Genomic DNA, 25,155 nt, shown 5'->3' with positions numbered 1-25,155 from the left:
GAGAGTTTTTGCTTTTCCCATAATCTCAGTGACACTGTCACTTCCAGCCAGAGCACCTGTGCTCACTCAGATCTACACCAGAGGCAGGAAGGCCTTATCCCAAGCCAGAGTTTTATTGGAGGGTCATCAGCTCCTTGGGAATTGCTTTAAGGAAGAATTGAAATTCATTCTGCGCTTCCCATCTGTTTACGAAAGTGTTGGGTCTGGACCATATGGGATTTGAGCCACCAAATGTCACCTCTGAGGATGTTTGTGATTTTTGTGCTGGAAATGACTCTGAAAGTATTTAATCTGCTTTTCCATCCCTCAGAATTTCTATGATATTTGATATGATACCCTTCCTAGGGGTTTCTTTCGAAATAAGCTCTGAATATCCCTGTAACTTTCATCTAGGAAAATTGAGCTTCTAGGTATCTTTTTTCTGTCTGATGTCTTACAGGCTGATTTAAATTTTAACTGAAATCTCATGCAACTCTTCCCTGAAGTTGGGTAAAAGGAAGATTCCCACACACAGACACACTGATGCAGCACTTTATTAGGAAGCCTGGTGAGGCATAGCATTTGAGCTGCCTTAAGAGTTGGAAAAAAGTCCTTGTTTTAGAAGCTTGCAGTAAAGTACTTAAGTTCTCCTGAGTCCCAGACTGTCAGTAGCAGCTTCCCATACATCCTGGGAAACTAGAGAGGAACCCTCCTAAACACCATCTGAATTGGGCACAGCTTTTTTTCCTGGAGAGATACTCCAAACAGCACTTGACAGTGAGTGTTGATTATTCCATAGGAACCGTACCTATAACCTGGGATCGATCCTGATTGTCTGACTCTGACGTCACTGAATGTTGGATTATGGAAACCAGACAAGACAGTGGATCACTCATTTATGCCACCCAGTGATTTTTGGGCAGGGCTCAGCTATTTGCAGCAGGCGTGATTAGGGAGAGGAGCCACTGTTACCCTTTCTAGTAAGGCATGGGAAAGACAGCCTAGAGGATGAGGCTTTGGAAGGAATTGTGAGCTGAAAAGTAGCTCAAATTTGCCTTAAATTCCTGGAATGGTCTGGGTTGGAAAGGACTTTATAGATCATCATATTCCAACCCCCTTTCATGGTCAGGAACATCTTCCTGGGGTGTTCATGGAATATGCTCAATGCCAGGGTGGTGGAACGGGTGGGATTTTCTCCCTGAGCCCAGTCAGCATTTTTGGGGTTTCCATGGGAAGAAGCCTGTGAGTTACATTTTTGGAGCTGGGAGGTTCCATGCCTGGAAATGTTTCCAGTACAGCTATTTTATTTCTTCGGTCTTGGCCAAAATTGGGCATTATGTTTCTTGCCAGAGTGAGGTGGTTTTCCCTTGATTGCTGGGATTACACATCAGGTGTCTAAGGCTTGTCTTTTTTCTCCTGAATGGAAGAGTGAGGGAACATGGATGCTCCCAACTGTCACAATCAAACTATGAACAAGTTCTCATGAAACTCAGCTCTCCAAAACTTGAATGAGGCTAAAACAAGATGGGAATGCCCTTGGCAGAAAAGCACCTATGAGGCAAAGCAGACTTAAAATGCCGGTGAGCAGGAAATCCAGGAGAAATGGCTGCTGGCTCTGACATCCTGGGCTTGCCAGGCAGGTTTTCGGCTAGACTGCGAAACAGTTTTCCTGCCTCTGGGGGGTGGCACTTGCATCCCACTGGAAAAGGAAAATGTGAAGAGAGTGGCAAGTGAGAAGACAGTTGCTGACATGTCTCCTTGGATTGCAAGTCTTCTCGCTGAGTCTATTCTGCTAGAAGTACAAAGGAGATCAGTCTTGGGGTACCTGTTTGTTCGCCCGTGGGGCTTGGAAGAGACACTGGACATGAAATTCCAGGAATGTTCCCCATGCTGCAGTGAGAAGCAGTGGAATCTGTTTGCTGTCTGCTTCTTCATCTCTTTCACCTCGGTCCCCTGGGGCTCCAGGTAATCCCACCTCAATTTTGTTTTTCCAGGGGTCTCAAATTACAATTCAAATGCCATTTTGAGTGTGGCATTTTTTGCCGGGCAGCTGCAGTACGTGGCACTTATCACCGGGTGGCAGCAGCGATTTCAGTCCCAGCCAAGATCTCAGACTGTTACACTGAAACACAAAAAAATTCTGAGTAGTCAGAGCTATTTCTATTGCCTTCACAGAGCTATTTTCTTCCATTTTCAAGCCCTTTGTTGTTTAATTTATATATACAAAAGTTGTATTTGCATTTTCAAACTCTATACGTTTATATTTCGAATTTCATATTCTCCAAGATACTGTATATAATACAGTGGATACTGGAATGTATTTTGAAATCAATCTTAAAAAAAATCTTTATATATATATAAAAGATAAGAAAGGCTACAGTTTTTTGTATTTTTTTGCACAAACACATCCCTAAACTTCCAAGCATTTTGGGGCTGTATCCTCCCCTTTTTGGGAGGACCACACCTAACCCCTCTTATAACCAACTCACCTTCTCTGCATCTTCACTCTCCTAGCGACATTGTACTGCCCCAGATTACACCATCTCTGCATCACCTCCCACCCAGGGCTCTCTCACAGCCCCTTCTCCAGTGTGAAGGGAGAGGAAAGGCGGCCACTAAGGGTTTATTCCAGCACACACATAACAAGTTCCTTCAGCAAGTCCATTGGCACTTGGGGGCCCTGACACTGGCCATGCCCCCAGGACACCTGACGTTTCCGGAGCAGCGCTTGTCACACTGGTCAGCTGGTCAGTTCCTGGAGCAATGGACTGCTGAACAGAGGTGGAGTCCACCAAAAACGAACAGCAGGGTCCATGATGAGAGAAGAGAGGGAGGGTTTTTTATCATTTTCTTGACAATGAGTGGTTTTCCCAGGGAAGATGATTTGGGCTATGAGGTGTCTGCATTTCCCACACCTGGAAGGAGCTGGATCATCCCCAACTTGCCCATGACATGGGAAGGAATCCTGGGAGCAAGGCCAGGTGGGCACTGCCCCTCACACCTGGAGTGAGGCCACACTAGGGAGCCACAACAATCCCAAAGGGCTTGGAAAAGCCCCAGGATTGAGCTAGAGATGCCAAGGTAGGAGCACTCTACTTCAAACCCAAGAAGAAGCCACCTCTCCACTCCTTATTTTCAGGTATTTTTCCAATAGTTGGAATCCAAGGAGCTTACAGCATGGGGAAGGGAGCAGGAGACAACAGTGATGCTCAACAGGATCTCACATTTATTATTGAGAAGTGATTAATGGTGAAAAAAAAGGCAACGCCCATTCCTCACTGGCTTAACAACAAACTGAAACATAGTCACTACACATTTTACAGTATATCTTCCTTGGTTTTGGACTTTTTATTGTCCAAAATTAATTTTCCTGTAGATAAGAAAGTTTTTTACCACTGTTCTCAGCTTTCAAAAAATCAAATTCATCCAGACCTAATCTTTAAATCCATATAATGCACAAGAACAGAACAGTTCTTAGGACTCCTAGTACTTGACTTTTGAGTAACAAAGGGTCAGAGAAAAATGAACCACCTCAAAGACATAACCTCATGGACAGTTTTCTGTTCAATTCTTCTTAGGCCAAAACCCCGAATTCCTCACAGAACTCCTCTTCCAGCCCAGGGAAAGAAAAAAATAAAGTTACTCCACTTTGCATGGCAGATGTTACAATTCAGTGTTCCCAAGTGCAAATGTGAAAACCAGGGAAGGAGGCGCAACAGGGTGGAAGGAGGGGGAACAGTGCGATTTAAAAATTAGAGAAAAAAAGAAGGCATATGCCACTTATGGACTTGAAATCCAGAAACCATAGTAAAAAGACAAAAAAACGAAGTGTATGCTCTGAAATCACAACTGAAGCCAAAAGAAAGGGGACAGGTTTTACCTCTACTCTACCTAGAAGGGAATTTTTTTGTTGTTGTATTTTTTAGTCCTATGTCTTTTGATATTCCAATATCTTTTTTTTTTAACTGCAAGTTTGCAAAAGTCTTTTTGAAGTCAAAGAAATTAAGAAAAAAAAAGTCTTAATTCTCTCTGGGATACTCCTGCTCCTTTCTCTCTCTGAAGGACAGCTGGGATGCAATCTCTCCTGCAATCTGTGGTGGAGGAAGGGCCCTTTACTTGACACGGCCCTGACGTTCCTGCAAAAGAAATAACAGAGATCATATTAGCTGAGAGGAGTTTTATTCACCACTGTCATACATCAGCATTCCAAGACACGGCTCTCCCATGGAGCCTGCCCCATAGCCAGGAAAAGAGCATTGCTCTTGTCAAAAGAAGTGCTGCTACTGCATCCAGTCATTGCAGAGATGTGACATTGCTGAGGTCAAACAGCTCCTCATTCTCCTTTCTTTCTCATCGCAGATGATTCACCACCTGTAGAGCTTCATCCAGCTCCGGGGATTCCAACATCACAAGGATGTGGAGCTGCTGGAGCAAGTCCAGAGGAGGCCACAGAAATGCTCTGAGGGCTGGAGCCCCGCTGCTCTGGAGACAGGCTGGGAGCGTTGGGGGTGTTCATCTAGGGAGTCCTCTGAAGTCCATTCTGGTGCCTAAAGGGGCTCCAAGAGAACTGGAGAGAGACTTTGGACAAGGGCCTGGAGGGACAGGACAGGGGGAATGGCCTTCCCACTGCCAGAGGGCAGGGCTGGATGGGATCTTGGGAAGAAATTCTTCCCTGTGAGGGTGAGGAGACTGGCACAAGTTGCCCAGAGAAGCTGTGGCTGCCTCATCCTTTTAAGTGTCCAGGGTCAAGCTGGACAGGGCTTGGAGCAACCTGGCCTAGTGGAAGGTGTGTCTGCATTGGAATGAGATGGCCCCTTCCAACCCAAAGTATTCCATCAGTCTATGAAAAAACTCCACCTGAACTCCCATGTGTGCATCAAAGCAGGCTGGATGGAGCTCAACTGACAGGGAGCACTAACATCAGCCGTGGTCTGCAGGGACTGAAACAGTCCCAGCACCCAGCAGAAAACCTCCCTGATACTCCTGACAGTACCTTATGACATCTCACTTGAAAACCAAGAACTTCACAGGAACTTCCCACTAACTGCTGCTATCACCCTGGGTGTTCCTCCAGCTCTGCAGAAACACCCTGTCTAAACACTTGCACCAGAACTAAGAGGCAGTGCAGCATCAAATACCCCCAGACACCACAGGCTGCCACCCCCTCTGCTGTTCTCAGCACTCCGTGCCCATCTCTTCTGGGTTCTGCTTGGGTTTAATAGAGAAGCCGTCACAGAAGCAGGTCCAGACTTCCCTAGTTATGAGGTGTTTGAAGTGTCATTCCCAGATCATAAAACACAACCTCAGAAATGAAACCTGTGAGCAGCCAGAGGGCCCTGAGCTAATGCTCCTTCCTGGTTCTGCCTCTTCTGTGATGGCACACAGGTCCCTGCAGTCAGGGCATGACATGCATTGTGGGACTCTGGCTCCTGTGGAGTGAGTCCCTCACCATCCAGCCAGTCCGAAAAGTGACAAGTCCATCCCACAGCAAAGCCATACCTGCAGCAGGTACATACAGGTACAGCAGGTTTTCCCTCTTCACTCAGAGAGGAGATGCTGTCAGGGCTCTGAACCTGGCGCTTTGATTCAGCTCAGGATATTTCCCTCCATGTCAGCTGCTGTGCCTGGAATTGTACCCCCTGAAGTAAGGACAGCAACAGAGTCCCCTGCCTGCTTCCCATGGTCCCATGCTAACCCAGTGATGGCAGGCACCTTCCCATCTTGGCAGCTCACACAAGCCCTGCCACAAGCACACAGGCTGCTACAGCAAACACCATCCTTTGCCACTGCTAAATCCACGGAGAGTTCATCCCCAAACAGCTCCAATCCTGGGACAACAGGTGCAGCCATCTATCCTTAGAAACCAAGGCAGGCCTGGCCTCCAGCTCAGAACAACACCACTGGCTTTGGCCTCTCAGACACACACCCATGGAGGCTTCACCTCCAGTTCCTCTGTAGGATGCAAGGCAAGGCCAGCGCGATCCTCTGCTGTCTTCTGGAGACAGGGATCAGACCAAAGCACACATTCTCAACAAGAATAGTTACCCAACATAAGTCAATTTAATTCCCCTCTTTTCAACAGACTCTGCCCAAGTCTGTTGCAGGTGCTTTCATTGCCAAAAAAACCCCTGCACCACAGCAATATCCAAATGCCCGGGTGGGAATCAGAGTCAGGCCTGAACACGGAACACAACAAGAACTGCAGGGAGAGCCACAAATCCAAAGGAAGGTGCCAAGCCCTACTCCTGGCTCAGCAGCCAGCATGTTATGTTACACAGAGACAAACAGCAACATCACGCACCCCTTTGGGAAGCAGCTGCAACTGCCTGAGCTAATGCCACCACTTCTCAAATGCAAACATGGGATAAGGTGGCTGCCATGTTCAATCATCCCCTCTGCGTCTCCAGGGCCAGTGTTCTGTGCTGTGCCAGTGGCCAAGGGACCTGCTGCACAGATCACCCTGTTAGCTGAGCAGCTGGACCCCAATCAATCACCTCTTCCCGCAGAGAAGATAATGCTGCTCCCAAGGCCTGTATGTAGCTAACAAGGAGCCAAACCCAGGGAAAATCCCCCCTTAAATACCAATGTGTCAAAACAGAGGCTAGAGCAGATGTTCCCCATGTCACCAAGCCAGAGAGGGGACCAAAGCAAGTATCTTCACTTCAGACCTGCTGTAAACTGGGATTGGGGAAGGGGGTCCCCAAAAGGCCCCCATTCCTCTTCAAGCAAGGGGCTACCTGCAAGGAGCAAGCCAGAGAAGAATGGAGAGAAGGTAGCTGGATATGGAAGGAGGTGGATCCCTGATCCAAAACTTCAGAATCAACTGGTTTGGGCTGGAAGAGAGCTGAAATCTCATTGTGCCATGGGCAGGCACACTTTCCACTAGACCAGGTTCTTCCAGGCCCTGTCCAACCTGGCCGTGAACGATTCCGGGGATGGGGCAGCCACAGTTTCTCTGAGCACCCTGTGCCAGAGTCGCACCATCTCCCAAGTAACAATCTCTTCCTAATATCCCATCTAACCCTGCCTTCTGGCAGTGGGAAAGCCATTCCCTGTGTTCTGTCCCTCCATCCCTTGTCCAAAGTTCCTCTCCAGCTCTCTTGGAGCCCCTTTAGGCATTAGAAGAGCCTCTGAGGTCCCCCTGGAGCCTTCTCTTCTCCCGGTGAACACCTCCGGCTCTCCCAGCCTGGTTCCAGCCCTCAGAGCATCTCTGTGGCCTCCTGTGGACTTGTTCCAGCAGCTCCACACCCTTGTGATGCTGGAATCCACAGAGCTGGATGCAGCACTTGCATGTAAGGTCTCATCTGAGTGGAGCAGAGGGATCCAAGACATTTTGGTTCTTGGGGTGTTACAGCGAGCATTCAGCCACCAGCCGGATGTACCAGAACACAGAGCAAGGCTCAACCACATTGCAAACATTTGTCCTTTCTGGCTCATCCTCATCCAAATCCACAGGCTGTGGAAAAGTGTAAGTCATAGCGCACCCAGCTATGCGACAGCCCAGGAAGGCAGGGCAGCACCTGTGCACACACACTGGGCTTTGCTCTGGGATACAATCCTTGGAGAGGAAAAGGATTCCATCAGGAAGTAATTTATGCCCTTTGGCTGCATTTTCCTTAAACTTGGGTTGCATCTTATTGATCCATATGGGAGAGCAAGAAAGACCTGAAGAAGGGCAGGTTCAGCATCAACATTCCCGGCAAAGGTAAGGATTTTATTGCCACACCACAGGTAGGGAAATAGCAGACTAAGCCAAACGAGGACTTGGAAAAGAAGCCAGGGCACAGCTCACAGCTGTGCAGCATAGAAACCCTGGTTCATTGGGACCTGCCTGAGCTGCAGCACAGCCCAAAGTCCTTGGGCAGGCCAGGCCAGGCACAGTCGCAGTTCAGCCTGAGAATGTCCTCCAAGCAAAAGGCATCACTCGCCCAGTGCCTGCCTACAGAGGAAACAGCAGGAGATTCCTTCACTGAAGCACTGGAACTCCCAGTATCATTCCCCAAAAGGCTGAGACACCCCATCAGAAATCCTGAGTTGGACCCACAAGGATCAAGTCCAGCTCCTGGCCCTACACAGGATACCCCAACAATCCCACCCCTTGTCACAGAGTGTTGTCCAAATGCTTCTGGAGCTCCGGCAGCCTTGGGGCCCATGACCATTCCCTGGAGAGCCTGCAATCAAACCCCGCCCTTGGTATACAGACACACACACACATTCTCACTGATCAAGCCCTCAACAATCCCACTCAGTCTGTGGTGTTGGACTTTGCTGTTTGATGCAATCCCAGCCAAGCAACCCAGCGGGATTTCCATGTGCCCGTGTCTCCAAGGCAGACATCTTGTATCACTGCCTTAGAAATCAGGAGTTACTGCAGCCATTGGCCCTCCCAGCAGGATCTGCTCAAGGGACACAGCCCAAATGATGGATGATGCAACACTTGTATATTATGCTCCACAAGCAGTCTCGAGTCCCGTATTTACAAACCAAGCATGACTTTTCCTGTTGTCAGCATCAGAAAGCCATGAGGGTTAAAAAAAAAAAAAAAAACCAAAAAAACCCCAAAACAAAACAAAAAAACAACACCAAAAAAAAGCTATATCCTAGTCTAGAAAACGGAATAAAACATTAAGTAGTGATCTAGTTATAGCCTGACACATTCATCCTACCTGCCATTCATTTAATGGGGCTCAGCACCAAGGAAGACAGGAGATAATGCAAATAAAAGTGATTCTTTGTCATAGCAGGACAGGCCTTTTCTTCTACAGATCAAAATCTAACAGCAAACCCAAATATCCACAGAAGCCTAAACAGGGTAAACTCCCATCACTGAACAAGCAGGAGCCAAGAAGAGACACATGGCCTTGGACACCTAATTTCCATGTCAGAGCAACCAGCCTGGGACAAGACAGCCAAGGCTTTTCCTCTACAGGGGAGTTTACACAAGGTGGTCGGAGCTATTGGACATCCTCAGACACACTGCTGTCACCCAGAATCTTTCCAGGCACCTTTTGAAACTGATGCAATCAACTGCAAAGAACAAACCTACTCTTGTTAACATCACATTTAATTGCCTGAATAAAGCAGTCCAATTCCCATAAACATTTATAATTACTCTCACATAGGGACTCTTGTCCCACAGGACAAGAAACAGAATGGTGAAAAGCTGAAAACATGTATGAATATTTGAGCAAAGGAGACAGAGCAAGCTGGGAGGATTCCCAGCAGCATTCCATGGGAGGACAACTGGGCTCACAACACAGCCTGAAACTGGACAGGGTGACTTTGGAGCACAAGCAAAATAACACAAGCCCTTTCCAGCCATTAAGAAGAAAGAAAATTCTCCTGGTCTTCAGCAACCAGGGAGCTTTTTATTCTTCCCCATCACTACAAGGGAAATACATTTCATTACTTTGGTTGCCTTAAGCCATTGCTCAGGCAAGAAGTCTTACCATGAGTGCCACAAAACTTTTTAGAAAAGGAAGAAACTCCACTTTAATGTTTCAAAATCTTCACTGCTGTAGAGTTAAAGCCTTGGCAGTGCCCTTTGTCACAGCATGCCAAGGACTGATAACCCACAGAGTTTCAATGGAACTTGTGGAACTATGTATATTCATAAAACATCTAGAAAGAGGAGTGAATAACAGTGACCAAATATACTGATGATATTAAGCTATTCAGAGTAATAAAAACAGCAGTTGACTAAATGGATGATTTTTTGAGAAAAAGCTGCTGAACTTTACAGGACACATGGTCTATCTAGTTGAGAATAATTAAACTATGCGTGTGCAGAAAATCTCTACCCTAATTCCAAGATTAAAGATTCTAAACTGACCCCTAACCATCGGAAACACAATTTGTAACTCCAGGAAATTGCCTACCCTGAAGAAAATCAAATATCACCCTAAACAAAACATACCACTCTGCTGTTATACAAACCCAGACAGGATCTAATCTGAGCGGAGTGTAGCTCTGCTTCTCTCCACCTCCACAGGCATGGAGCAGAACTGGAAAAGGGTCAAATAAAAACAGGGGTGAGTAAGGGACAGAAGCATTTCTATCTGCAGAGCCACTGTGTTCTAACTCTCTAGCCTGGAAGACAGATGACTGTAAAGGAAGAGTAGGCACAGAGAGACAGTAAAATAATTGCTCACCACCTTTTCTCACACAAGAACAAGGGGGAATCACGAGGCGGACTCAAAGCAAACCAAAAGGATACATTTCCCCACACAACACATAATTTAGCTGAAGAACTGGAGATCCTGTGGATGCTCAAGGAGTGCACAAAGATCTTGGACAGAAAAATAATTAACTGATAAAGGCAAAGATACATCCTTGGGGTTATGTAAATTCCAAAGCCACATATTGTGGAAGGGAAGGAAAACCTCCAGAGACAGATACGTGCCTGTACTGTCCTCACAAGTGTTTGCCCTCAACCGTGTTATAGCCAGCTGCACATAGGATTTTCTAACTGGAAACAGAGAGCAGGGATGCCCAAGCAATGTCTCTCTCTGTGGCCAGCAGACATGCAGCTCCTGCAGCCACACTGACACAGACTTTGATTTGACCCACTGCAGCTGTCCTGGTATTTGAAGCTTAAACACCACCTCCAAATAAGACAGAAGAGACACGTCATCCTACAAGATAAAACACACCATAATATTCTGCATTATGAAAGGACAAGAGGAGATCTATTTGCCTGGTTCTGTCAGCCATGAAGAGCTGAATTCACAAGCTCAAGTAAAAGAGCCAACACTCCCTATAGCATGTCCCATCATTTTACAGCCACTTGAAAGGGAACACGATGCCACATTCACTGGAACAGTGTTTTGTATTTCATCAAACAAAAGGCAAGAGTTTTAGGTTGGTTTTATCTAAGTCTTCCAAACTGGGATTCCATTACAATAGCTCTGCAATTAACCACACAAAAAAGCCGCTCTGCACTCTGCTTTTAAGAAAAAAAAAAAAATTCTAATTATAAAGAACCAGAAATTTCCAAGTTCTTGCACAAACCCCGAATGGCTCATGATTAACTGCTCAAACACACTGTTACGTGACTTATATGTCTATTAAAAAGGCACATACTGGGCACTAGTCACTGGAAGGAGCTACAAACAACTCTTTTCCCCAGCCATCAGTTTGGAAAATGACCATCCTTGTTTAACAGGGACTTCCCTAGGCACCGTTCTGGCTGCCAAGCCTCCTGTGGTTTGCACAACTAAGGAATTAGTTACTAACTCTCAAAGCCATAAGACAGCACAATTACTACCAGGTACAAACCAGAACATGCAGGAAAATGAGAGGACTAATTGCGGTAAGAATGACTGCACAGCACAAAACAAGGAGCTTCATGAACCTGAGACATAAAAGAAAACAGCTTCCTTCAGGCAAAAAGCTGGTGCAGAATTACAGTTTCAGTAAGAATAAGGAAAGAACACTGTGCATGGAGCTGTTCTTGATGGACTGCCCACAAATCAATGAGCTTCAACTGCTTTTGTTGGGATCCTAATCGGTTTTCAGCAATGTCTTATGACCCACTGTACTTCTGCACTAGGGAAAAATCCAGGGAACTGAACTAGACCATGCCCTGGGAGTTTCACTGAATGAAACAGCTGGCAAAGAGATTTGTTTGGACGACAAGTACTCTTTCTGGGGAAGCAGCTGTTAATAAAATAACCTGAAACACATACCTGTGTCAGTAGCTCTTAACCTTGGTGCCCGCAAGTTATCCAGAACTCTTGGAGGAAAAAAACCAAAGCAACCCCCACTGCTTAAACCTTACACACTCCCCTTCTGCATTCAAAGCCCTCCACAGTGTTTCTAGGGAATTTGCCAACCATAAACATACAGTTTATCACAGAATCACAGACTGGTCTGCGTTGGAAGGGACCTGAAAGCCCTCCCCATTCCACTCCCTGCCATGGACAGAGACACCTTCCACTAGACCAGGCAGCTCCAAGCCCCATCCAGCCTGGCCTTGGACACTTGCAGAGATCCAGGGGCAGCCACAGCTTCTCTGGGCAACCCCTGCCAGGACCTCGACACCCTTACAGAAATTAATTTCTCCCTAAGATCTAATCTAAATCTACCCTACTTCAGTTTAAGGTCATTCTCCCATTTTAATTCATGTGCTAAAGGGAGAAAAAAATGTGGTTCTTTAATTTTAAGACATTCGTTTGAAGTCATTAATATGTTCATAATCAATTCAATTAACATATTTATAAGAACAATTAGTTCAGGGTATTCTGCAGCTCAGAGCTGAAATCATCCAGCCGAGATAACCTGGAGTGAGGGGATACAAAGCTTTGCCCACACTGAGAGGGCAAGAAGTACGTTGGGAACAAGTTCACAAGAACAGGGTATGGAATAAACTCCCTCTGCTCGAGGCCATACCGCTAAGAGATGTGAAACCCCATTGCAGATGGCCTGCACTCCCTGGCTGGCCCAACACCAACCCCAGTCCTTGAATCCTAGAATGGCCTGAGTTGGAAAGAGCCTTATAAATCTTCTAGTTTCAACCCTCTGCCATCAACAGGGATAAAACAACTGAAAAAATTAACAGTGCATCTTAACAGGGCCTTAAACCAACGTCAACAAGTCAACTTTAAATATTGTTCTGTAATATTAACAAACATTATATTAAAATATTATTTTAAAGACTTCTAACACAATACTAATAGTGAGAGACAGGACTACAGGGCAAGTGCAAGTGGTTTGCTCTTCCACTGCTCTGATTCCACTTAAGTTGCAGTGAAAAGGCTGCTCCTGTTTTAGGGATGAGGAAACATAGCTCCCTGTTTCTGTCTCACAGCAGAAAATATGGATTAGGGCATCAGACAGATCTAAGCCCTCCCTCCAGTTTTCTCCTGTCTTTAGACACAGCTAGAACACAAGCAAAAATCTATGAGTGTTAAGGGCTGGCTTAAAAATATCATAAGGCACAAAGTACTCCCTACAAACAGCCAGTGTCAAGCCACTTGTATAAGCAGAATGGTTCGTTTCTTCCATTCCTGGGCAAATATACAAGCATGGACACAGACCTACAGGATTTAAACAGCCTGGAAATAAACTGAGACCATGTGCATTGCTGAACAGCACAGCGGAAATTCTGTCTTGGTGCATCAATCAATTAATTTCACTATGGCCAGGATTTGGAGCAGAAAACAGCAAACAGCCCTAGGATCACTGAATGAAAGGAACTGTGTGAGTGGAAGGAGCGTTCCCTTGCTGCCACAGGGAACAGTTTGCTTTGTCTGGATATAGAATATCCAGGAATTGCATCTTCTAGTCAGAAATACTGTCCTGTGGAATATGATAAAGCCAAAGCAAATGCTGCATTCTCCAGGACAACTCTTAACCACAGGAGAAAAGAGCACTGGTCCACCCTATAGGGAATATTCTCTCCTCTCCTCTGAGATTACAAATTGGGAAGAAGAGCTTTGTAAAAGCCATCAGCAAGCATTCATGTATTCCACTGACTGTGAAACAGCCTGTTCATTTCAAACAGGCTCATACAACACCCCTCAGTTTTCCCTTAAATCAGGTGTTCCAAGGAGGCAGTGACACTTGCAGTGCACTATTATTACTCCATTAACCATCAGACAGCATCAGATGAGGCACAGAGCAGCACAATTCCAGAAATAACAGAACCAATCTGGCCAATTCCACCTTTATGCTTTGAGGCTGGTCCTCAACATGGCAAACCCCACCAAAGCCCTCCCTATCCTGCTCAGCTCAGCCTGACTCAACACTCAAAAGTCCCAGTGAAAAGAGTCTCTTCTCAGCTGCAAACCTGACCACTAAGCACTCGGCAAGGGACTGGGTTTTCATGAGATAGCCTTCCTAAAATTCCTGGAAAGTGTGAGGAGCCAAATATCTCAAGCCTGGGCATGCAGAAAGACCCAAAATAAACTTCTCTTAGAGTTTTCACGGACAGTGTTTTCACAAAACACAAGCTGTCAACCTTTCACACCAAGTAGATCATTATAGGAGATCTTTACACCAAGGTCACTGCAGTTTTCCTAGAAATCCAGGTGCGTGACCATGGGGTAGAGATTTGTGTTGTTGTTTTGGTTGTTTAAAACAAAGATAAAATAATTCTTACATGGAAGAAGTCAGTGACAAGCTCTCCAATAAAAACAACTGTTCTGGGTTTCAAGGTTGCTCTGGGCAGGTTTGCACTGAGAGTCGGCTCCACCAATCTGGGTCAGGAGAATATTCAAACCTTTTTTAAAACTGGATCAGTGGAGCAAAGCAGCACAAAAGGAATGGGGATTAGCTTTTGAGGAACAGGATGGGCACAGGCAACAGGAAAGGAAAAGAAAGAGGATTATTTCAGTGTTTCCAACGCTGAACTAATTTCCCATCCCTCTCCTTCACTGGACAAGGGAAACAGCATAAACACTATACATTTTTTCATAAAATTTCTTGGACCTGCTTTAGGGGATTCTGAAGAAATGACTAACATTGGGAAGTATAAAAGAATACTCAAGAGTTCCCAGACTTTCACAAGAGATCATCCATCTGGCTCAGGCAGCAAGCAGGAATCAAACTGCAAAGGAGACTAAGATTTGGGCAAGTGGAAGCTGAGTGAAACAATTTCAGCTTGGGAGAAGTTCAAAACAAGCCAAACCTCCAAACATTAAGCTTCAAGGAACACAACTGCAGAGCATCGACATCTCACACCGTGGGACAGACAAAAGAGATAGGAACAATGGGATTTCCCCAGCACAAAGCAGCACAAAAAGCAGGCAAGAGAGCTGCTGCCAGAGCAGTGTTTTAACTTTCCAGTGCTTCAACTCTGGTTCCTCATATATATTTTTGTAATTCAGGTGATTACTTGAGGTTCTTCAAGCAGACAGAGCATGGTTTGGACTTTTTGGCACCTCTAGTCCCATGATGGCAGGAACCACTCCAGTATTACCTCCTTCAGCAAAAATAACTGGTCCCCAATGAAGCCATGAAAGAGAAGTTACAGAAACCTTAACCACATTCCAGGCTGTGTCAGTGAGTGAACGAGGAGGTCGAACTGCTGCTGTAAGAATGACCAAGGCTCAGACAGTCACCTCCTCAGTGCTGGATGTTACAGGGGCCTGGGTGAGTAAATAGCAAAGAGTAAACATCAACTGTGTTTACACAACTCTCTTCTCCTCTGTGAATTCCAAAGACCAATGACTAAGTTCCTTTGCAGAGAAAGAGCGCTTTCCTAATCAATTGCTGCTGCATCCACTAGAATATGGTTCAGAAAGGCAGCGCTGGCACTCAGACTATTGCTGCTGCTTTCAACTCTCCACACCAGCAGGTCTCAAGAAGCAAGCAAGGGGAGGAGACTTCAGAATGCAACTGGGAAGATGAACAAAGATGGTTTACAGCTTAAAGAAAACTACTACGTCTCATTTCTAGTATATTCCTGGTTTTCAGACTTTACACAGCAGACACAGCAACTCTCCAGAAGAAGAGCCCATTATTCTGCCTGGGTTTCCCAAAGCCTTCTCCTCCCTTTTCCTCCTCCTACTTACCTGTACTTAGTATTAACACTTTTGATCCATCCATTCATCCATCCATTCCCTGTCCTGAAGAGCATTTTCCCCCTTCACCTGCACTCTCCCACTGTGCCAAGGTCTGACTCAGTAACAATGCTAACTGCTGCTCCCTGAAGTCAGGCCGGGAGGGTATCACAGAATCCCATAATGATTTAGGTTGGAAAGAACTTCACATATGCTCCTGCTCCCACCTCCTGCTATGGGCAGGCACACCTTCCACTAGACAAGGTTGCTCCAAGCACCATCCAGTCTGGCCTTGAACAGTTCCACGGATGGGGCAGCAACAGCTTCTCTGGGCCAACCTGTGCCAGAGCCTCACCACCCCCACAGGGAAGATAAAAGCTGGGTAACAAGTGAAACAATTCTAGGAGGTGAAATCACACAAAATCATCAGGTTCCAGTTCCAAAGTACCAGTTTACACCTTCACACCTTGCCATTTATTATTCCTCCCTTATAGACTTTCTCCAGGTACTGCAAGTGACCACCTTTGTGCTTAAGAGTTTTTATTTATATGAGGCTCCACATAAAATATATGTAAAAAATTAAAAACTGCATTCACTGTCACAGTGAGCAGCTGCAGCTCCTCGTTCTGTTCCTCAAGTCTTGGGTGAAAAATTCCCCATTGCTCGAACTAAAGAGATCATCAGGAAACCTGGCAAACTCCCAGCCAGCTGTGCTAATGCTAATTTTTTAATTATCATTTTGATCAAACTTAAGCCAGACTCACATTGAGAGGAAGGGCAGCCCCAGGTGACTTTACTACAGCGGAACCTAAATAAGATTCAAAGCCCACTGGCTTCTGAATTTGGGGCAGGATCTTCAATTAATGCATCATTGAGGAGTAGATGATGACAGGAGGATTTGAGAGCAGCTGTAAGGCAAGTTGTGAGCTCAGCTCACGTGCCACACTACTGGCAGTGCTGTAGCAGTGTTGTACAGGTGACAGCCCACCATGGCCCCAAACAAAGCAATGAGGAACACAACAACCGTATCCAAAGGACAAGTAGTCATGGACTTCAATCACAGTGAGGGAGATTTAGGTTGGGAATTAGACAAAGCCTCCTTACAGGAAGGATAATTAAGGAGAGGGACAGATTGCCTGGAGAGGGACAGGAACTGCTGTTCCTGGAGGTTTTACAAGTGGAGGGAGACATCTGTCATGCTGACCCCACTGTGGCCAGGGAGTGGATTATCAGCTGTTCTAAGACCCAGCTCTGGTTTATAACAACTTCCAAAATGCCCTGATGGTCTACAGCTTCAAACTGCTGTGATCCAGGAGCTGATAATAGCACAGAAATACATTTTGTTTACATCACAGCACTTGGCAAAGGCTGAGATTCAGCATAACCAACACACAGTCCATCACAGGCAGTGCCTGGGCAAGGCTCCTCACCCTGCTCTGCCAAGTGCTGGCACCCATTTCATAGAATTGTGGAATGGTTTGGATTGGAAAGGATGTTCAAGATCATCTAATTCTAACTCCCTACCATGGGCAGGGACACCGTCTGCTAGACCAGGCAGCTCCAAGCCCTATCCAACCTGGCCTTGTACTCTTGCAGGGATCCAGGGGCAGCCACAGCTTCTCTACGCAACCCGTGACACGGCCTCACCACCCTCACACGGAACAATTTTCTCCTAATATCCAATCGAAACCTATTCTCTAAATTTAAAGCCATTCCCTCTTGTCCTGTCTCTCCAGGCCCTTGTGAATAGTCTCTCTCCATCTTTCCTGTAGGTTCCCGTCAGGCACTAGAAGGCCACAACTAGAAGGTCACCGCAAATCCTTCTCTTCTCCTGGCTGAACAATCCCAATTCTCTCAGACTTTCCACTGAGGAGAGCTGCTCTATCCCACTAATCACCTTGGTGGCTTCTCTGGACATACTCCCCCACAAAGAGAGGTTATTACTTCAGTGTGGGTTCTAGGTACAAGGAGGCAGATTGCCAAAAAGCAGGCTAATGCCCCAAGTCCATCCCTTCACACCCCAGAGTTTGTCCAGTGCAAGGCAGTCCTCACCACCTCTTGCCTCGTAGAACGCAGACATGACACACAAACATGTTACCTTTTTAACATGTTCCTCCTCTTCTTGGCGTTTCTCATAGTGTGAGAAGTCATCAAAGATGGAAGTGGTGTGCTTGTAGGTGGCAATGATTTTCAACACCTGCTTAGCCTTTTCCAGAGGCACCTCCTGAGTGTCCCTGGAATTGGTCACTGGTTTATTCTCATTGTTCTCTAGGCGGATGTGTCGCAACTGGCTGTTGGGAACGTCCTTCACAAAAATCCACCTGACATCAAAACGTCCCTTCCATTTGTCCTGGGACCACACACCTGCACAGGTGTTATAGTCCACAGCAGATTTCATTTCTGCTACGCCGCAGAAGTGACCACTACCATTGACACTGAACAGTAAGTATACGGGGCCCTTCCCATTCATGGAGCGATAGGCTGCATCCAGTCTCTTGTTGCCATGCTCCGTACTGCACCAGATGTTATATTTGATAGAACGGTGGATATCATCTTCAGAGTAACTCTTAATGATGAAAACCCGCCCATGCTTTGGGTTCCAGTCAAAATCCTTGGGGTTGTAGTTGTTGACAGATCTCAACTTCTCCAAGACCGGGTGTGGCTCTGAAGAAGAACTGGCCTGAGCCTGTCCTGCTCCATTACCGTCCACTCCATTTTGGCTGAAGCCGTTGCCACGATTCCGAGGGGGGACCCAGCGGGTGGGCTGGGCCGGTGGCACAGGCAGCGGGGCCGGCGGTGGCAGAGCCTGTGGCTGCTGCCCACCCAGAGCCTGGGTCATCGGTGGGCTACTATTGATCTGCTGGCCCACGGGCTGCGCAGACACCTGCGCTGGCTGCTGAGCAAGATTCTGGACCAAGGCCTGTGATGAAGCTTTCGCCACTGGCCCTTTGTTATCCCAAGTTCCGATATCCATGTTATGTTTTATGGGAGGTGGTGGAAGACTTGACCCTGCAATGCCATTCTTGGTCTTCAACTTGGGCTGCTGCTTGGCGGGTTTGCTGGCAATGTCAGCCCAGGAGGTCGGCTTTGGTGGTGCAATCGTTGCCGGAGGCAAACTGTTCGATGTCACAATATTACTGGTGATAGATCCACTCCCCACGGCTGAGCCGACAACTTTCGGGACACTGCTCGCCATGTCCGTGCTGCCCAGCTTGAGGGCTGCCATGCCCTGGTCGATGGTGTTCATGCCAGGAGCCTTGTTCAGAGTCTCGTTGGCAAAGGCCGACTGTCCATCGATCATGGCCCCTCCCAGTGAGCTGGGAGCATAAGCATAGTTGCTGGTGTAGCCAGAGCTTTGAGTGGATTGCCCCTGAGAACTGTTATTCCCCCAAGCCGAAAAGTCAATCCCGCTTGGAAAGAAGTTAAAGCCGTGCTGCCCGAGGAATGGAGTGCTGCCAAGGGCCCCTGGCTGCCCAAACATGGCGTCAGGGAGGAAGTGAGGCTCCCCGTTGCTCAGCTGTCCATACGAGGTCAGGTAGGGCATGGGGGGGTCTCCCCCTGTGGACCAGGCAGCTTCACCTAAGGAGTAGGAGAATCCGATGGAGGGACTGAAGTAGCTTGGTAAGTAGGAATCAGACATTGCAGTGTATGCATTATTCTGAAAGAAAACCACAAAAACATAAGCACTGAATTGTTAGAAGGAGTTGAACCAATTTTAAGGGACCAGGAATAAAGACAGCTTAGACTTCCCATGCCCCACTCCTCCCTACCTTAGGGCTGGGCAGATAAACAGGCCCAGCCTTGAACACCTCTTTTGTTACAAGGGCTCTAAAATCTGTTCCATTGCCAGAGAGGTTAAAGACAAAGGCTAAGAAGGGTTAAAGACAAAGCTTCCCATGCCAGGAGGGGAGTGTTTGGTGTTTCTGACATATGGCGTGGGACTGGACACTGGAAGACCCAGAGCTCCTGCTCAGGCTTTAAAATCCAGTATCTTGCATCCAAATATTATCTTCTGCTAGTAGCTATGTCCAACAAGGGTTTTTCCTGCCTACATTACATACCTAACTCTTATTAGGGTGTTCCAGGGAGGATTTGGGGATAGAATGCAGAAAGAAGGGGAATAAGAAAGAAAAGGATCCAGTGGAAACACACCGTGAAAATCACAGGTGTCCCTGATTGCTTTTCTTAAAATTACTAGCCATGAAAACAGCTTTATTCCTACAATTTAAAGTTCCACACTTCACAATACTCCAAGAAATTACAAACAAACAGGGATTTAAGGCCTATTCCTCAAAACACAAGCTTCTCCAGTGCTGTTGGCACACACTGAAAAATACCTGAAAAGGGGAAGTAATCAGTAGAAGCCTTTTTCAGCACAGTGACAGCATCAGCATAAGCAGGTTTCAAATACAGAGAGGGAAAAAAACCCCCCCGCTCCATGCCTTGATCTCCCTTTTACCATCCAAGCTGTCTTTAGGCTCTTCTGCCTAATTTGATAATTAGGGAAATCTCACACATCCCCAAGATTCGCTTACATGAAAAACATCTGTCATATCCCATTCAAACACAGGTTCCCTCCGGGGAGTGGTTTCAGTCCTCGTAATGGACATTATCCTGAGTAACCTGAACCTGGAGCAGCAGCCTCATGCTGCCCAGCCCCTAACACAGCAGCCCACAGTGCAGACAAGATCAAAGGCATGTTCAGTTCCCAGCTAAAAGCTTGGCTTGCAGTAGGATCAGCTCCATTTTACATTGAATCATGTATTCATGTGCCAAGCACAGCTCCCAGAGGACTTTACACCACACTGAAATCCAGGGAGTCTCTCAAGATGGCTGTGGCACTCTCCAGAAATAGCTGGTTTGCCACTCTACCTTCTACTTACAGGAGAGCAACGGGTTTGGGGCTAACCAAACCCCAGCTTTACAGAAATAAATAGGAATTATTTAACACCATGTGTTCAGAGAAAGATTTCTGTGGTACTGCCTGAAAACTCAGAGATGTTCTCTTCAACCTTTGCTTTCACAAAGGTCTCCCAAAAGCAAATCAGTAAAAAACCTCACTCTCATCCACGGTTTTACTAACTGAGGAACTCAATCCTGCTAAACCTAGGACTCAATATGTCCAAAAGCATCAACACTGTCACTAACTTGTAAGACAAATGAAACTTAAAACTTCCTATTACTATTTTGAGCCAGCAAAGTCACTTCATAAGTTAATCACCTCAACGATAAGAGTAACATTTCTTCCCCTGAACTCAGCTTTAAAGACACAGGAGCATGCCGGCCTATCCCTAAACCCAAGGCAGAGCCATTTTCTCTCCACAGGAGTACTCAAAACACATCACTATCAGATAAAAATCTTTCCTCTTGTCACCTCACAATATTTTCTCACTTGTCAATTATGGTCAACTTTGAGATATCTAACATAGGGTATATTAAGCTATGACCTGTGCAGTACTAAGCAGCTATATACAGGTAGTAAGGAGGGAGCAGAGCAGTACAAGAGTTGAGCACAGGCAACTCAGAGCAGATATGGGACACAGTTCACTGCTGTTCTCCACCTGAACGTCTCCAACACTGCTTTGTTATCAAACACAGCACCTCACTCTTCTCCCCCGCCCTCGCAAGACCGACACATTTACTGATTACCATGCAAATAAAACTTCACCAGCTTCTCATTCTCTCCATGACTAAGACTCTTTGCAGAGTTATTTCCTCAAATTCACTCTTCCTCTTTAACTCACACCAGAACCAGGGTTCTGAGTGAGCCTTTCTGTGGAACTTTTGATTTTAAAAGGGCTGAAAAATCATTTACTGTGAATCTGAGCTTCAAAATACACAGTAACCTCTTGGGATCTGACAAGTAACAGTCACACCTGAAAGAGCAGGTGGGGAATAAGGAGCAGTGAAACTTTACAACATGGTTACCCCAGAGGCTGTGGAGATCAGTTCAACTATTCAGAGCAGTTTCTCTAACTCCCCTTCCCATCTCCAGCAAAGATGTGTACCCTTGGATATCTGAGTATTTTTGCCTCCCTCCAGACTGAGCTCTGGAGATTTTGGACTCTATTTTATAGAATATAGACCAGCAATACAGCACAACAAGGAACTGAGAGTTACTCAAAGGTTCCACTCCAAGTTAACTTGGTAGTTTCACCTTGCTCCAGCTTGGTTTCTGCCTTCTGGGGCACATCCAATCATTTCCTTATTTTTAAAATGAATTGTAAACAGCCTGAGACACACCAAAAGAAATTAAAGATCCAGAAATACTTAATCAAAACATGCAAAATAGAATAAAATACTGTGTTGCTTCAAAATTATAGTAACCCTCATTGTCTTTAGGAAACTTAAATAAAACTGTAGTTTGTAGGAAATACATCCATATTCAGGAAGAAGCTGGGAATTAGGGATGTTGATATCTGAGACAGAAAAAAACAGCACTAAATGACAGCTACTAGGAAAGCAGCTGCTTTTATTCAAGACTTGAGAAAGTAATAATATTCTCTCATTCTCTGAAGGCTGAATTTAGGCTTGTAACTTTTCAGGGGGCTGAATGTAGTGAGTTGTCTGGATGGACAGGCTGAATTCTGAAGACTATGAACAGCTGACAGACAAAGAATACTTATCCTCAGATCTTTAGCACAAACTGGGAAAATACTTGTTGAAAATTTAACTGAGACAGAAACCTGTTCCTGTGCCCCAATAAAACATGCATCATGTTTATATGAAAAAAAAAATAATGTACTGACTAGTAAAAATATGCAAAAATACAGCAAGTGGAAACCAGAACAACTTATTTTTACTTATCACAACTGGAAAGAGAAGCCAAGACAATAAACTGGCTGCTCCAGTGCTATTACAGATGTTTATCTATGGTACTCACTTGTACATCTAATCAGCTGAACTCCATCTGCTCTGTGTCACTCCCCTGCAGCTCATTAAGAAAAACAAACGAACACTAGTTAACAGGGGTGTTATTCTAAGAGAAAGCGAAGAGGAAAAATAGCTGCAAGTTTGAATTCCAGGCTCTGATTACAAAACTCCAAAACTCTCTAGCTCAACTTGTAACCAAAGTTCTCTGAAAGTCTCAACACTTGTATCACGTGTGGGCTCTGGGTTTGTTGTTTTTGTTTTTTAAAAAAAAAAAACAACAAACAAACAAAAAAAAACCACCACAGAAAAATGCCCCTGGCAGGCATCATCAGTTGACCTGGTGTAAAGGTAAGAAGGTCGATCAGATCCTCCCAAAGTGCAGCAGCCTCATGTGAAGCAGCTTCACAACCCAACTCAGCACATCTCTCTGGTGTAAAAAAAGAGACCAACACAGGCACAACACTAAAATTAAAAGAGCAGATGACTTTGAGACAGACAAATTAAAAAAAAAAAAAAAAAAAAAAAAAAAAAAAAAAAAAAAAAAAAAAAGCTGGACACCAACTCTAGGAAGTTCTCACAGCCTCAAAAAGTTGCTAAACACCTTCTTACCTCACCCACCACAATCTAAGGGCAGTTGATGTTTTCTACCAGCAGATAGGCAGGTGTAGGATAGGATGCAAGTTAAAGCAGCTGGCAAACATCAAAATGCAATCAGGGGAGATGGGAAACATACAAGGAGGCCAAACTCCCCTCCCTTGGAGCAGCTCCTGCCTGCAGCAGGCACTCACCGGACGGGCCTGGGGACTCAGGTAGGGCTCAAAGTCATCATCATTCAACCCATCCTTCTGGTGCACAGAGCCGTTTTGCACTGAGAAGAGATGCGTAGCGTTAGAAAAACCTATGCAATGAGCTCCCATTATTATCAGCTTAAAGTATTTCGAGCCAAACCCTGGAATATAACGAACGTCTGCCAATTCTAACACACCACACTCAGCCCACGGCACACAGACACTTCCCCACCGCACAGACGTCACCTGCAAACTACCCCCAGTCCGGCAGCCAGGCCCAGTCGCAGGGTTTATTTCCCTCCCGGTAGGTTTTAGGGAGACCCTCCCTCTCCCGGCGGAGGGATCCTCCCGCTCCCAGCCGGGCCCGACCAGCCCCCCGGGATCTCACCTTTGTTGCCTTGGCCCTTGGGTCTCTAGCACGACAGCGGCGACGTGGGGAGAGAAAGAGGGAGAGCGGTGAGTCAGAGGGACCGACCCGGCCCGGGGTGAGGGGAGGACAGAGGCGGCGTGGATAAAACAGACCCGTCGCGGTGGGGGAAGCCAAGGCCCGACAGAGACAGACCCGGCCCGGGCAGGGGAGAGCTCCGGACCGGCGGGGTCGAGGCCCTGCCCTGCCCGGCCGCATCACAATGGAGGGCGGCCCTGCAACGGGAGAGGAGTGAGGCCGCAGTCGGCCCCCGGCCCGACCCGGGGCGCAACCCCTGTAAGGCCCAGAGCCGCGGCGTCGCCCGGCAGGGCCGTCCTGGTATCGGCGGGGAGACTCCTACCTGCTCCAGGAGGCTGCTAGCCGACATGGCTCCGCGGCGGGGCTCTAGGCGGGGCGGGGCCGGGCGGGAGGCGGCGGCGCTTTGTCCGGGCCCGGCGGACTAGGGGCGGCCCTGGCGGACTCGGGGCGGCCGCCAGCGGAGCGGGGCGGGGGCACGCGCTATCCCACCATCCCCACCCCACCCCCCCGGCCGCGCGTCTCTATGGCCCGGGCCCGCCGCCTCGCGCTCCCCCCGCCCGGTCACGCGGCACCGCGCGCGCCCAGGCACAATGGCGGGAAATGGGGGGGTGCAGTGCATGCCGGGACGGCGGAGGACCGGAGCGGGGGTGAGCAGTGCCCCCATTCGGCTGGAAGTGGGAGACCTCTTAAAGGGCCAGGCAGCGCCGCTGAGGTTTTAAGGCAAAAAATGGCAAATTCGGGGCCCGGCTGTGGGCTCAGCCCAATCCTGTCGCGCCGCGACATTTTAGCTCCCCCCGTCCCCAGTCCAGCACTCCAGGGTGCAGAGGCCCCAGGGGACATCGCAGTCCTATAGGACTCCCACCCAGGTCAAGGGGGCGACCTGGCTGTTGGGCAGGCATACAGAGAGCAGGGAGCCCAGATTCACCCCCACTTCCCGGCCAAGAGACGGGAACAGCTCCAGCAGGGATCTGACAGGATCTGCTGTCTGCCTGGATTGGGGAAGAAGGTCCTGAAAAGGTCCCCATTCTCCTTCAGTCAGGGGGCTACCTGCAAGGAGCAAGCCAAAGAATGGAGGGAAGGTGGCTGGATATGGAAGGAGGTGAATCCCTGATGCAAAACTACAAAATCCCGGACTGGTTTGGGTTGGAAGAGACCTAAAAACTCATCTTGTTCTACTCCCTGCCATAGGCACGGACACCTTCCACTATCCCAGATTGCTCCAAGTCCTGTCCAACCCGGCTTTGGACGCTTCCAGGGATGGGGAAGGCACAGCTTCCCTGGGCAACCTATGCCAGGGCCTCCCCACCCTCACAGGGAAGAATTCTTTCCCGTAACTCCACCCAGCCCTGCCCTCTGGCAGTGGGAAGCCATTCCTCCTTGTCCTGTCCCTCCAGGCCCTTGTCCGAAGTTCCTCTCCAGCTCTCTTAGACCCACTGTAGGCATTGGAAAGGCCTCTGAGGTCTCCCTGGAGCCTTCTCTTCTCCAGGCTGAGCATGGGATCTGGCTACCACAGCTGTTCCCACCTCCACTCCAAGCCAGGAAACACTTCCCAGAGGCCAAGATCAGA

General features: G+C 47.3%; 1 protein-coding gene across 2 annotated transcripts; it reads right to left on the bottom strand.

Moving 5' to 3' along the window:
* Nucleotides 1-3,182: 3,182 nt before the first annotated feature.
* YTHDF2 (YTH N6-methyladenosine RNA binding protein F2) lies at nucleotides 3,183-24,153 on the bottom strand. 2 transcript variants are annotated; one of them, XM_066204310.1, is made up of 5 exons: nucleotides 23,911-24,153; nucleotides 23,532-23,556; nucleotides 23,144-23,223; nucleotides 17,581-19,140; nucleotides 3,183-4,115 (listed from the first exon to the last, which is right to left on the bottom strand). In XM_066204310.1, the coding sequence occupies exons 1-5, from the start codon at nucleotides 23,935-23,937 to the stop codon at nucleotides 4,092-4,094; spliced, it is 1,716 nt and encodes a 571-aa protein (XP_066060407.1). In that variant the 5' UTR covers nucleotides 23,938-24,153; the 3' UTR covers nucleotides 3,183-4,091. The 2 variants fall into 2 exon arrangements, with proteins under 2 accessions (XP_066060407.1, XP_066060408.1); XM_066204311.1 differs by lacking the exons at nucleotides 23,532-23,556; nucleotides 23,911-24,153 and adding an exon at nucleotides 22,366-22,410.
* Nucleotides 24,154-25,155: the final 1,002 nt, after the last annotated feature.

Source organism: Chamaea fasciata, unplaced genomic scaffold (assembly GCF_029207755.1).
Source record: "Chamaea fasciata isolate MVZ Bird 193981 ecotype frontalis unplaced genomic scaffold, bChaFas1.0.hap1 SCAF_26, whole genome shotgun sequence".
Taxonomy (NCBI): domain Eukaryota; kingdom Metazoa; phylum Chordata; class Aves; order Passeriformes; family Sylviidae; genus Chamaea; species Chamaea fasciata.
The sequence above is the reverse complement of the archived record's forward strand: the minus strand, read 5'-3'. Positions and strand labels throughout refer to the sequence as shown.

Excerpts from the sequence above, each read along its gene's own strand:
- YTHDF2 (XM_066204310.1), bottom strand. The coding sequence starts at position 23,937 with ATGTCGGCTAGCAGCCTCCTGGAGCAG. Across the intron at positions 23,557-23,910 it reads CTAGCAGCCTCCTGGAGCAG|AGACCCAAGGGCCAAGGCAA; the intron begins GTAGGAGTCTCC and ends CTGTCGTGCTAG. Across the intron at positions 23,224-23,531 it reads CAAGGGCCAAGGCAACAAAG|TGCAAAACGGCTCTGTGCAC; the intron begins GTGAGATCCCGG and ends ATCTCTTCTCAG.